Below are 14,341 nucleotides of genomic sequence, written 5' to 3'. Positions count from 1 at the left end.
CTATTTTTTGGAGGGCTGGAGGTTATGCTAGATGGCCAATAATCATTCTATCTCTGTGTTCATGTATATAGAACAATAAAGGGTTACATGGTCTTGACTCTGCTGCTAGTCTAGGTTGCCATGGTTGCAGGATGTATGGGGCTCTTGCCATACAATTCAAGGGTCTTAATTAGCAACTGGTAGCTATCTTGTCTTGATTTTCACATTGAAGACCTTTCTCCTAATTCATATTTCTCAGATATTTGCTCTGGCAGAAATTATGATTTATTTTTTTTAGGGTACAACTGTGAACAAAATTATGTCTAAAAAGAGTTATTAAAAATGTATTTTTAGTGCACCTTTTTGCTTAGAAAAGTCTTTTAATATGAACATCTATTATGTCCAGTGCAGAAAGCATTTTGGATGCATGGAATTTATTTGTAGTTCTAGAAAATATATTTGCCAGTCTTTGGTGTATACTAAATGCTTTGTGCAAAAATAAATGTACACACGTTTAATTGGAGAAGAGGTACTGATACAGTTGTTTGGGACTTGTTCACACAGGGATAATGTTCATACATTTATGCATTTACGAGTGCATTTTTATTATACAGACTTTTAAGAAACTTGCTTATAATCCTTCACATCAAAGCCATTGACATGCATTGGAAACAACTCCTCCTGCTTCATTTAGCCACTTCCATTATGATACTTTACAAACGCAGTGTCATACCTGAAATGCATGTCCAATTTACATCTGAAAGAACCCTTGTTTAGTAAGCAAGCACCACATCTAATATGCTTTTGGTCCCCCTCAGATAAGGTCTGATCCACAGTTATCACAGTTACATATATGGTAATCTTTAGCTGCAAACACTGTGCAGCATTTCATCTTCAAAGTTTGCAACAGTAATTGAAATCGGGTCCTGTATATCTCCTCTTCCTTTGCACCTGCTGTGCATGTACATTAGAGGTTGGAAGGCTGGCTAACTGTCAAATGAAGGTTGGCAGGGGAAAGCAAAATGAGCTAGTGATAAAGGATGAAGTTCTCCAGTACCTGCAGCTACAGAGTTTAGTGAGGGCATGTTTCAAGAATGTGTAAATATGTGACTATGTATAGCCTGGAAACCATTCTAGTTTATGAACCGTGGAAACATTTTTTTCTTTTGGACTACAGTAACAGTTATCTTACCACATCAGACTGCACAGAATTACATATCACGTGCCTACCCAACACCAAAGCAAAAGTAATGTATTGGCCTAGAAGGCAGCCATAAAGCATAAGGTAATGCAGTCATCAGAGGCCAAAACCATTACTATAGTCTGTAGCAGATTTATTTGTGGGTCAGGCATTGGAATACGTACATAGTACTTAAGTTTAGGTCCTTGGAGTATTGTTCAGAGCCAAGTACAAGATTCTTTTTCAGTATTATACAGAGTACCATTAGTACAACCAGCTCCTCCTCATGCTGTAAATAATAGGCAGCTGCATTACACTGAACAGTAATTGCTTCTGGAGGTTTGCTTTCATCGATCTGTTGGTAGGGGCTCAATATGTGCACCAGGGCCGTGTTCATGATTTAATTGCTGTGATTAATAACTCACTCAGAGGGCTGCATGACAGTCAGTGTGAATAGTTAGTGACAGCCGGTAAGCCTTGCTACTTCTATACATCAGTTTGCGGTTTATGTTGTTCGCTTTATCTTTCTTTAGCTACCAACCCTTACCTAACCTCTGTTAATGGCTGTACTCGATTGTTCACTGGGTTTACATGGCTCAGATGCGCTTTAAATGCACACCGAATGCATGAATTATATATGTCTAGATCAGTTCTAGTTGAAGGAGCTAGATTTTCTCTCTGCAGTTAATCTAATGCAGGCCTCCCTGGAAGGAATAAATCCCCTGTACGTATTTGTCAGATCAGTCCTCCTGTGACTGTGCCTGTGACAGGCTTTCATGGTGTGTAGAGATATATACACACACTCTGAAATGTGCCATTCTTCCCAGAGCATATCCTCTCTGTTCCTGATTGTGCTGCCTCCATTAATTCATTTCAGTCTGCAGTTTCCCTGGCTCTCCAGCTTTCACCTCAGGTGCTGAAACTCAAGTATCTTTGTATGTGTGAAAAAGAACCCTGGGAACAAGATAGGGGAGGTCCATAGGTTTAAATAAGGTATTCAAGTTAGGGAAACTACAATACACAAAATGACTGCGCTTTTACTGATTATTACAAAATCCAGTCAGGTAAGAACCCAATGGAAGGCTTCAATGTATGTGTAGGGGATTGTGGAAGATAAATACATATACTAGACATCCAATGCTGTATATGAGGTGATGCCTAATAAATAGCACACACTTTGTAACTAAATATCTCCTATACTATATAAAATACACTTGGTGTCTTGATAAAGCAGAACTCCAGTAATAGAGATAAATACATGATCGGTGTAAATGTGATGTACTTTGTCTTCATCTTGGATAGAACCAGACACGCTTAAACTGTGTGTCTCCAGGGCAAAAATGTAAGAGATCAAGGCCATACTAACTACTTATCTGTTTGGAATTACACTTCAGAACACACATATTGGTTAAAGACAAGCAAACTCCACTTACTTGTGTTATAATTTCCTATATAGGAAAGTGAAATAGTTTTACAATATTAGTGTATTAAGTATAATAAATTCTCCTATTCAAAGATTTTGTGACTGGTGATGCCAGAAGTAGTGATCTCTTTCCTTGACTTCCATTAGATGTATTTATGTGAGAGTAAAATATGTGGACCATATTACTTCTAATCTAAGTGAATACAAACACTGCTGTTAAAATCCTGCCGGGTAATAGAGATTACCTTGAATTTCATGACCTATATGTTTATATGAAATTTTTCCTTCTGTATTTTACAAATATGTATGCTTTAGTTTTTTTGCCCTCTAATACCTAGCAGCTATTGTCTGTGTGGGATCACTGTGCTCATGGCAGTGCCGAATATTGTAGTGATTTAGGTCTAGTAGCTCCCAAACCCTTTGCACTTTATGCACTTAAACCTACAGCAGCTGCCTTTCTCCTAATATTTTTTGGCCAGTGCAGTTTATTAAACCTGGCAAATGTCTGTTTCATTTCTTATCCTGACAATCAAGGCACTGACAAGAGGAAATTAATAGTGGCAGCTGCTGAGGTTTTTTTCTCCAGATTGCAGCAGACAGTTTGTCAAGCAAATCTGCTTTTCTAGTTGAGCTTTTTTTCCCTCTCGCTCTCTCGTCCTTATTGTTCGATTTTTCTTTGTTGGCAAAAGGACCTTTAGTGCTTGGCTTTTGGGGTAAAGTAATTTGTTTTTCCATACTGCTGATGTCGTTCATTGGAAACCTGGTTGGCAGTCCATAGTGAGAGGGATCACTGGCAGTTGAGCAGTTGTTTTCTTCCCAGTAAACATACAGGTTCTTCTCAGTAAACGTACAGTATAAAGATCATTGGGGAGCTCCCATTGACTCAGTATTTCACTTGATTGCTGGTTATTGGGTGTCTGACATTCAGATAACTGCTTACAGATATTGATCTTTTGCCCATCGTTACTTCTTAAGCTGCGTACACACTTGCAATTTTTGTCGTTGGAAAGGATCTTTCACGATCCTTTTTTCAACGACAAGGGGCTGCAAGATGCATGAACGATGCTGTACATACAGCACCGTTCATGCTCTATGGAGAGGGGAGGGGGGAGAGCGACGGAGCGGCACCCTGCTGCGCGCTCTCCCCTTCCCTTTCATTAGGATCGGCTGCCGTCCATCGTCCGTGGATCCGGCAGGTCGGTCGTCCGGACGATGGACGACACCGACTGTACACACGGAAGATTTTCGCCCGATAATTGGCCGATGCCGATTATCGGGCGATAAAAATCTGGCGTGTGTACGTAGCTTAAGTCTTTGTAACTTTTTATCTTAGTCAACTTGGACTTTTCGTGCTCACCTTAGGAACCATGATCATTGTAGCTCTAATTTTTTTTTTTTTTAATATCTTCCCTGAAGCTACTAAGAAATCAAATTGTAAATTTTAGTGGGTTGCAAATTAGGTAATTGTATGCCATAGGTGAAATCACTTGGTACCTGTCAACCATGTCTACATAACTTAACCTTTACAGTTCTCCTGATCTTTCAGACTCATGGATTAGAGTACTCTTGGCTTTCTTTGACTTAACTGTTAACTCTTGCATGTCACAAGTCTAAATCTATATAAGTAATAGCTGTGTTTTCCCAATCTGTCTAGGTATCCTTTTGAATGAAAAGTCTGAGACAGAGGTTCCTTGCCATCCTAAAGTGTCAGGACTAGAGCGCAGCCAGGAACTGAATACAGAGGTTCCATATATCCCTCCCATACATAGTCCACCACCACCACCTGCTGCTATTGTTACGTCTGCCTCGTCTACACCAGCGTCAAGCACGCGTGCTAGCCCTCTAGTAAAGAAGGAACCGAGCATAGTGGCCCCAGCTCCACCTAGGCTTACACCACAACCACGTCCTCAGTCTCGGCCTTTGTCTCAGCCTCAATTGTTACCTATTGAGCTGCGGACTCCGAATCATATCACTTCACATCTTAACTACCCTGGACATCAGCCGCTGCCACAGAACGGAATCGCCAGCATCAGGTAATTGTTTGGACTATCATGCCCTTAGCACTTAAAAACTATGCAGTGATTTTTGTCTGTGTAAAGTGATTTTACTTTTTTTTTTTTTTTTTCCCCTCACTCTGCAGCAGGAGTAGCAGCGCTAGCAGTGCAGCGAGTATCAACATATCCAAGCACCTGTCGTCTTCCCCCCAGATTCCCCCTCATCACCCTGCTGGACCGGGTCTGCCCCTCTCCATCTCCAACCTTGCTACCTCACACTTTGCTATCAGATCTCAAAGCCAGCATCATCCGGCCATGTTTGCCTCCCCTCCTACACTGCCACCTCCACCGTCTTTACCTACTAATGGCCTTGTAATCCCTGGGCACCCTGCTGGTGCTGGATATTCAGGTAAGTATTTCTTTAGTGATGAATGGATGAAATGTTTTGTATGTGTCACAAAACAGCCTTTATAAAATACCCCTTTTTACCAAGTATGTTGCAAAAATGTTGACAACCAGTTACTGTGCATGGCATTACCTGTAATTCTAAAATTTTTTCCTGCAGTATAGGCGCAGTTTGTTCCACACAAATGTGCCTGTGCTTACAAATGGCCATGTTTTTCTCTATAGTATATTGCTAAAGAGGTTATGAATATGATTGAATTCAAACCTTGACTAGACTAACAATGCCACAATTAGCCTTACCCATGCTTTATTTAAAAACAAAAAAAAAACCTCAATACTATGTTGGAAGCTAGTAATATTCGCTATAACTGTAAAACTGAAATCTGTTCAGTTTTGAAAATGTTAAACTCCATGTAAGCTTAAGGCAATGCATTCTGATCAAAGAAGCACTACAAAATTTTCCTATGCTTCCTTGTTTGCAAACTGCTAACTTGCAATTTCTATCAAATAATCATGATTTTGTACAAGCCAGGACTAATTTCCAGCTTTGTTAAAGACCTTTACAAACATTGTAGAACACAAGGAATCCATTTAAAATAGTCCCCAGGGCTCAAGCACAACATAGAGCTTTTTTCTTTTGGTCCCACTAGTTGGGCATGCTTTCAAAATGTCCTCTAGAAATGTAGAGTACAGGAATGTTATCCAAGTGATACTCTTAACAGGAAAAAATGTTCAAATTTAATGTTGGCATAGATGTTGCAAAGCCAACTGCTTTTGTACACATGAAATACTAGCTTATTTTTTTTAATTGCCCATCTGTGGCAATAAAACAGTGAGCATTGTTTACAAAACATAATTCCTACATGCTTGCAGAAACTCATGTTTTAAAGTGGAGCATATGGTACAGCAAATCGTATTCACATGGTACAGTTCCAAAAAATACACTTAAGTAGTATCCTACTTTTCTGTGGAAACTTCTAAAACATTTAGTGGTAAAGACATAGTAGAGTAACATACCTTGTGCAAAAATACTGTGGTCCCCTAAAGTGATCTACTGCTTTGTTTGCAGAGTAAATCTATCTCCCACAAGATTAGCACTTTGATCCTCAGACCAAGGATCCCTGCAAGATTGTAAGATTTAACCAATTGTCAGACAGCAATAAATTAACCAAGAAGGTTCAGGCCACATTGGAACTGCAAACCCTAAAATCCCTTCCTCTGTGTGCTGTCATGGACAAATTAGTGATAGCTTATAATACTCTAAGAGTTTCTGTTCTAGCAGGGGTATAATAAGCATACATGATTGTTTTGTGTTCTGTGTCAAGAAATGTTTTTAACTTAAGGTACCTTTTCAGTGGTATGGAGACTTGTGAGCTCACCACCCATTCATCCACCGTCTTCTAAGGCTGTCAGTGGACCTTTGTTATCTCCATGATTGGAGATTCTTGCATGACACTGTGTGCCAGCAAGGTCTACAAGTTAGTGGACTTTGAATGCAGACAAATGCATGGATATGAAAAGATGTTCTCTGACAGATAATAATGCCTGGACATTGGTGAATTTACAGAAGTGGCAGCTTCATGCTCATGAAAAAGCACCTCCAATCAGCTTAAATAAACATGCACCCCTTTTGTTTATGTAGTGTCATTTGATTATCATTAGTATTGCTAATATGTAAGCTTGTATTTTTTTTTCTTTTGGGCCATTTATCAACATCACTACAATGTAAGTGTAGGATTGTGTGATGATCATTTTTAAACACAGCAAAAGATATATAAGAAATCCATGTGTGCCCTACATAGCAGCTGTGTTTATTTGGCATTGTTAGAGCCAGCAATGAATATATTTGTTTACTAGCCACGGTTCAGATAATTTCCAGACCTCAATTTGGGAATAGGGTTGAGCGAGTTAGGTGTGGCTTGTTGTACTGCATAATTAAAAGGCCCGTTATGTTTTCTCCTGAGATGACTCATGGTGTTCTTTCTTGTCTTTAGATACCAGCCTGTTGATATCATTCAACCAACCAATCATGTATTGCCAGCCTCATTCGGGGATTCTGATTGGTACTTTGTCACAGGCATCTCTCTTACCTCCACCAATGAGTCCTCACGTAGAAAACCACCACAGCATGACCTGCAGAAACAGGGAATGCCAGGTGAATATCTGCGCTTTTTCTTTTTATATCTTTGGGGAAACTGATGGGCCGATGGGCCTCTGTGTCTTTTTTTTTGTCTCTTTGTCTTTTAGATCATGAACTTCTCAGACAGGAACTGAATAATCGTTTTTTGGTTCAGACTTCGGACCGGGCCGGTGCCCCTCTCAGCTCTGTGCCGCTGCTGAGGGCGGAGTTTCACCAGCACCAACACACGCACCAACACACTCATCAGCACACTTTTACTCCTTTCACATCCAGCCTACCCCCGACGCAGCTTATGCCGCCTAATGCACCTACCATGGTGCGTACCCCAGCTCGAAATGTGAGGATAAGTAGAGCACCAACGTCCAAACCCACTTCCCTTCTCCCTCCACTTCCTTATTTCTTGGGTTATCAAGTCATATTGGGGTCACATTTGCAATTTTATTACAATTTTTTTTTTTTTTTTTTGCACATATTTACTATCACATCTTATATCCTGGTGATTACAATACTCATGCATCCAGGTACATTGCAGAATTTAGTGGATAACATACATATATTGTTATCCATGCTGGCCTTAGTAGCTAATTGAGGTCATGAATCAAATCTCCTAAATAATTCTACTGAAGGGAAGTGGTTAGATATTGTAGAATACATATTCCATCCTAGTGAAGTGAAATCTAGTACATATACATGTCACAAGCTTAGTCATAAAAATCCACTTTATAATACACATTTTAAAAGTCTGTATGATAGTCTTCACATAGTCCATAGTAATCTTTATGCAGAGTGATCACATTGGCAGCGAAGACGGGTGACGTAAGAACATAGGAGGCAATATCCAAGTACATTTCACACCAGCTAGTGCTTTATAAGGAGTTCTTGCTCCACGTCTTTCTCTATTGTTGGGACTGTGTGACTTTATGGAGGCTATTATTTTAAATTGTATAAAAAATATTTGTATCGATGAACAAGTGGATTTTTATGGTTTAGCCTGTAGCATGTGTCCATCCTTTACAATACTCATTGGTTTATATCAACAAGGTTTCTAAACATGTGCCTGTTTATTTCTTGATGATTAGCTTTGGATAAACCATGGATATTTGATTTGTGTTCATGCATTTGATGGCATTTTAACAAACTGTTATTTTTAATTATTTTACTTGTTATGTTTGAGAATTCAATAATTTGCCAGTGAAAACATTTAGCTCTCTGTATAAGATGTCTAGCATTTAAGTGCCATAACCATATTTTGTTTCTGACAACACTAAACTGATTGATTTTAATGCTCATTGTGTTTTTTTTTTTCATTTTAAAATGACTATACATGAAAACTGTTCAGCAATTGATTAAAAAATAACTTTTTTAGCCTGTCGGGCACACTACATTTTTTCCTAGCCATAACTAGAAAAATAAAAACCTGTGTGTGTGTGTATATATATATATATATATATATATATATATATATATAAACCAACCCCTCGGATTTTCCTAATTTTGTGACTTGCTAGAAACATATTGCTTTTTCTATATTTTGCTGTAAAAAATGTTAAATCCCATGATACCATCTATTTATAACACTGTACCCATTTGCTATTTTGTTTTCTTCTATTTTAGTTTGACAAGTACGCTCCCAAGTTAGACAGCTCTTATTTTCGCCATTCTAGCGTGAGTTAATTATGTCTACACAGCAACCCCACAGTGCTTGCACCCTGCACCCAAAGCTTTTTTGCTTTAGCGTATCCTTGCTTTTCTGTATTTTCAGTTCATTAAACTGCATTCCCTCCTGCCAGGGTGCAAACATCTGTGATTGATAATGGAAGATGTTGCAGCCAGTTACCAACTTCCAAAAGCTGCAGTGCAACACATGACAGCAGCCCCTGTGAAAGAAAATGATCACATTTGTTTGAACTCTTTCTCTAATGACGTGATTGCTACCAAAGATTCCTCTTGTGATTTGATCTATTCAATCTGTGTACTAGTGAAAGACAGATTGCCTGGAACCAGGCTGCCCAACAAGTGTCCCACAGGATTAATGTGCCCATCACAATTTCATGTCTTTTACCCTGTGGAATTTTCATTAAAGAAAACAGTGAAGTATACTGTTTTCTAGTATCACCTCCCCCCAAAAATTGTTCAGTTTTCTAGTAACAGAAAACCCTAGTACACTTTCCATTTACTCTGATTGTAACATTTAAAAAAATTGTAGTTATAAAGGAAAGACTGTTTTTTTTTTTTTTTTTGTTGTTGTTTTTTTTTTACAAAGTAACCTTGTGTGAAGGGTTAACACATTTGGATGGCCAAAGATTTTGAGAGTGGCAAACTTTGTCTGTAAATGCTTTAAATCTGCACCATCTGAAGTACAAAATATTTCCTACTGCTTTTCCATTGAAGTAAAGAAATAGTTTGATACTGCTTCCTAGTAATTAAGTAGAATTATATCCTTCGTCTTGCTTTTAATTGTCCTACCCTGCTTCCACTTTTCATATAAAGAACCACTAAACCTCAAATAGAAGTCAGTTTATGTAATGAGATATTAGTAAAAAAAAAAGGGGGCAATGTCTGAGAGTTGACGTTCTGTTAGATGAGTACAATTCTATATGTTTTTATTTTTGTAAATGTTTGTAGCTTTAGTTACATAAGCATTTCTATTCTAGCTTTAGTGGTTCTTTATTATGTGTGTTAGTGAGGCTTTTTTGTTGTTGCAGGTTTTTTTATTCAGGTGTACAGTTTGTTAGCCAATGAATATTGTGCCACATACGCTGTCATGGCTATGCTTACACTAAAAGTTTTGTGTGGTGAACAGACAATTTATATAGTATGAATGCAATATGCAGTCATTTTCAATCAGAAATTTTAGGACCTTATGTAAATCAGTCCTTAACATGAACCAAACAAAAAATTCTGCTTGATATACCCTTTTGTGTTTTTTTTTTTTTTTTTTTAATCCTTTCGGTCTGCAAGGCCTTTGTAAAAAACAGTAATGGCCAGCCTGCATCCTTTTAAAGACAACACATCACTTTTACTCTGGTTTGCTATAGATTCACATATAATTGTATGACCCTTTAAATTATTGATCTTGTAATTGAAAAATTCCAAGTACACTTTATTGAAATGAAAGCGGTCCAAGGCCATCCCTGCAATTCTACTACAGTCTCTTCCCCAGTGTAACATCATAGGATCAGAAATTGGTGTTCACTTTCATAGTTCAGTTTTTTACCAATAGTAAATGAGGGTACTTGTAACAGGATTGGTACCCTTGACAGTAAATTACAAGTAACCTTGGAAAGTTTAGATGCTGATATCTTTGGGGTCTAATCGATATTTGTGAGGCAGCCACTGTTCGCCCAAGCTAGCTGGCACACGATCTGCTGATCCCAGTTGCTGCTTGCTTTCATGCTGCTGTACCCAAACTGAGTTGTTTCTGTCTGCTGTTTTAGAGCTGCTTTTATGTTGCATGTTATGTTCTATTTTTTTTTTTTTTTTTTAAAGTAATTTACATACAATTATGTTCTTTTTCCAGTTCTTTCCAACATATACTTCTCCAATGCCTGGAATGCCCCCAATGCTTCCTCATTCAGGTCCATTTAGTTCTCTACAGGGAGCTTTTCAGCCGAAGGTGAGCAAGGCAGCATGTAGCATTATTGTTGATAGTCATATTTCTGTGATTAATGACGGGGGATGTTGGCAATAAAAAATAGTGTGGATGTTTGCTGTCGCAGTGACATAATGCAATCTACAGCCTTCTTCAAGGCTTATTGGTTTTAACTATTATATGAACATGTTTATTGTCACAAGCTACTGACAGTAATGACAGTAGTCATAGATCCTTTTGTTATACAGGCAGACAATTAACATTTTTCTGTTGGCCTGTATTGATTTACAGTTCTAGTGTTACTAAAATTGTTGGCTATATTCAACCAAGTTGCTGAACACTTGCCACTTTCTTTTAAAAAAGGACAGACCTAAAACTGCATGGTTAAAGCATTAACCAAGTCTCTTGTAACCAAATTATTATCTTTATGAAGAATTTTTAATTCTCTGGTGAATCTTTGTACTTCCATCTACTCCTATATTAAGGGATTTTAATGTGTTTGTTTACACAACAGGAACGGCAATATATAAAAGTGTGTTTTTGTTATTCTTATATTAATTCTATGTGACGAATCATTTTTAAATGTAAAATAAAATAATTTTTTACCCCATTTGCAGACCTCAAATGCCATTGATGTCACAAGCAGGCCCGGAGCTGTGCATCACACCCTCCTACAGAAAACGCCTGGGGTGTGTATATGATTAATATTTTACACCATTATTGGACTTTTTCTTTTTGATTCTTATTTGTATTTTGTCTCTCTTGAAAACTAAATGTTTACATTAAAATCATTTTCATATTTTAGATTGAAATTGAAAGTCTGTTTTACAGCTCACTGACATGTCTGCTTCTCTTGCAGGTTACTGATCCATACAGGACACCAGTAAGAGTAAGTGAACACAAACAAATTTTGTCTTGGTTGCTAGGATATTTAAAAAAATGTACAAAATAAAAAAAGGGATGCAATTCTAGGTCTGTAACAAATATGCAAAGTAGAAAAGTTGCTTTTTTTTTAAACTTATTCCAGGTTTGTTATGAAATATTGGTGTCCACATGGCAATTGGACCAGTAGCATTTTTTAGCAGAAGGAGTCTGCAATGGCAGCCTCCACTTTTCTCTTATGACAAGTTTCTTTTAAGCTTAGAAGTTTTCGATGAGTACTTAGGGGTCTGTTTATAGAGCAGTGAATCTGATAATCACTGAAACATTCTCTGATGGGGAATCAATGACTGCCGTTGAATACAAGTACCTGGAAGATTCTCCACCAGGGATTGCTTCAGAGAATGATTCACTGCTTTATAAATAGACCCTTTAGGTTGGCATCAGATTTTTTTCCCCCTTTTGTTCCCTTATTTTAGTGAAAGTTATCCTTTTTTCTTTTTGACTACAAAATAACGTCTTTGTAGGTTCAGTGCCAATGAGGCATAGCAGTTATTTTAATAAATAGACTAGTCTGGCATTGGTTGAATAAATATACGTGTGAATGTTCACTCGTAGTTTTATATGGCCAGGTGTTCTATTAAAGTAACTTAGTAATAAGAAGTTTATATGAAGTGCACATTAGAACATTGGCTGTACAGTTGGATTATCTCTTTTTATATTAGGTTTTGCTTTGTTAGTTTGTCGGTAATATTTTATCTTCGTATCAACTTGTCTAGCTTGAGGAAAAAGGGGCAAGCTTAAGAATGTTTGAGATGGTTACAGACTGCAAATGGTTTGCAGGGTTTTTGTACTGAATATTTTTTAATATATTTGAGGGCCCAAAAAATTGCCTGGGGCCCTAAGCCATTCTAGCACTCACACCGTATTTCCCTTGCTTTTGCAGAAACCAGGCAAGTGGTGTGCAGTACATGTCCAGATAGCTTGGCAAATCTACCACCATCAGCAGAAGATGAAGGTAAAAAGCTTTTGGTGACAAGCCACTATAAAGCCACATTTTATAACTTTTCTCAGAGGAAGAGCATGGTGGTTTTGTTCAAAACTGTATTTTAGGCTACCTCCTTAATCCCAACCTTGGCTCTGACAATACTACTGTTATGTTTTGCATGGAATGATTGCTTTTTTTCCAACAAAGAATCCTAATTATCAAAAATTGTGCCAAAGGGTAATAACCCAGATAATGAGGACGCAAAGCCTCAGAATATTCTGGTTGATGCTGTTGTAGTGGTGGGTTGGTGTCGTAGTGCTCCACGCACTCCTTGTAATGAGGCAGAAGCATCTATTACAGCTTCTTTGGATCAGTAACCTTTTCACAAGGCCTCTGAGAGAATTGAGTCTGACATTTCCTTGGAGTGCTAAATAAAGGAGCATTGGTTCAAATGATTTTCCAAGGATTTATTGGTTCATACACCTGGAAAAAAAGATACCTTGCACTTGTCCTGTGTTGTCAGTTTGTCTATTTACAGGATTTTAGCATAGTAACTTCATGCAGGCCACAAATAGTTCTCTAAGTCTTTTATGATATAAAACCTGACAATGCTGATATCCTGATGAAAATTCTAGTTGACTGACTTTTATCTTCAACCACTTTTGTGCTGTCAGTCACTGACCAGAAACAAATATGCACATTAGAAAAGTCAGAAGGTATTTCGTTAGTCTTTTAGGTCAGAAAATCGGAGCATTAAAACAAAAATGTCATCAGAGAAGCCAGGCAACTGTCATTTTCAGTGGTGCTTAGCAGTGACGGTCTCCATCTTTTAACTAATGCTTTGCTTCAAGATGCCTATAGGTTTTATATTGTTTTCTAATTTGTCCTAATATAGTGAAAATTGTATATTTTAATACATTCTGAAAACATACAGACTGTTTGTGGCCATAATTCATAAAGTGTTACATCATACAACATAAAAGTCATTGTACAGTCTAAATCCTGTACTTTCCAACATAAGCTATTAAAAACCTCATAAAAATGCACACTGAACATTTTACTGTTTGCACAAATCTAATAAAAAAGTATTTGTCAAATATCTATTTTATCCAGCTACAACACTTAAAGCATATTTATTTTAACCCAAGATTTTAACAACAATGTAATATATTGTTCATTTGTGAAGAGCGGACCTGGCCCAAAACATTTCCATGATTGTGACAGTGCCTATCACTGTCAGTGGGTGCAGGTTTCTGTACACCGGTGGAGACTCCTAGGCCAATGCTGCTGCAGTACATGATGCCTTGACTTTGGTCCAGAATACTAATACTACTTACCTCTTCTAATTCTGATGTTGAATCCCATACCTTTTGTGGGTTCTAGGGGTTTCTTACAAGTGGAACTCACAGTAAGTTTGCAAAACCGAATATCTGCTTTGGCGAAAGTCAAGACTTCATGAACAACTTTTTTTTCAAGAGACAACATAGAGATCTGTTTGAAAACGGGCAATTGTAGGCACCACTGATATTATGTTAGGAACATTTTAAGCTCTACTAAATAACAATAGGACTGGTAAAGTGCAGGAGATATGTAAGGTAGACCTTGCAGGTAACTTAAGCTACATACACACTTCCAATTATTATCGTTGGAAAACGAACGACGAACGTTCATGCACGATATATATGAACGATCGTATAGCACCGATCCTGCACATAGAGTTAACGACACGATCGTTCGTAGATATTGTACACACAATAGATA

The 14,341-nt window shown here is 37.7% G+C and overlaps 1 protein-coding gene across 1 annotated transcript in view; it reads left to right on the top strand.

The window, feature by feature from the left end:
- Positions 1–14,341, top strand: part of FBRSL1 (fibrosin like 1) — a 272,324-nt gene that overhangs the window by 240,004 nt on the left and 17,979 nt on the right. Inside the window, exons 7-15 of the mRNA XM_072413928.1 lie at positions 4,237–4,615; positions 4,723–4,985; positions 7,229–7,458; positions 8,736–8,786; positions 10,642–10,737; positions 11,331–11,402; positions 11,573–11,602; positions 12,539–12,624; positions 13,964–13,988. Of these exons, the coding sequence (XP_072270029.1) occupies positions 4,237–4,615; positions 4,723–4,985; positions 7,229–7,458; positions 8,736–8,786; positions 10,642–10,737; positions 11,331–11,402; positions 11,573–11,602; positions 12,539–12,624; positions 13,964–13,988 (1,232 nt within the window). The remainder of the gene's footprint in view (positions 1–4,236; positions 4,616–4,722; positions 4,986–7,228; positions 7,459–8,735; positions 8,787–10,641; positions 10,738–11,330; positions 11,403–11,572; positions 11,603–12,538; positions 12,625–13,963; positions 13,989–14,341) is intronic.

This window comes from Pyxicephalus adspersus, chromosome 6 (assembly GCF_032062135.1).
Source record: "Pyxicephalus adspersus chromosome 6, UCB_Pads_2.0, whole genome shotgun sequence".
Lineage (NCBI taxonomy): Eukaryota > Metazoa > Chordata > Amphibia > Anura > Pyxicephalidae > Pyxicephalus > Pyxicephalus adspersus.
Note: the sequence above shows the minus strand (reverse complement) of the source record. Positions and strands in the feature narration are given on the sequence as shown.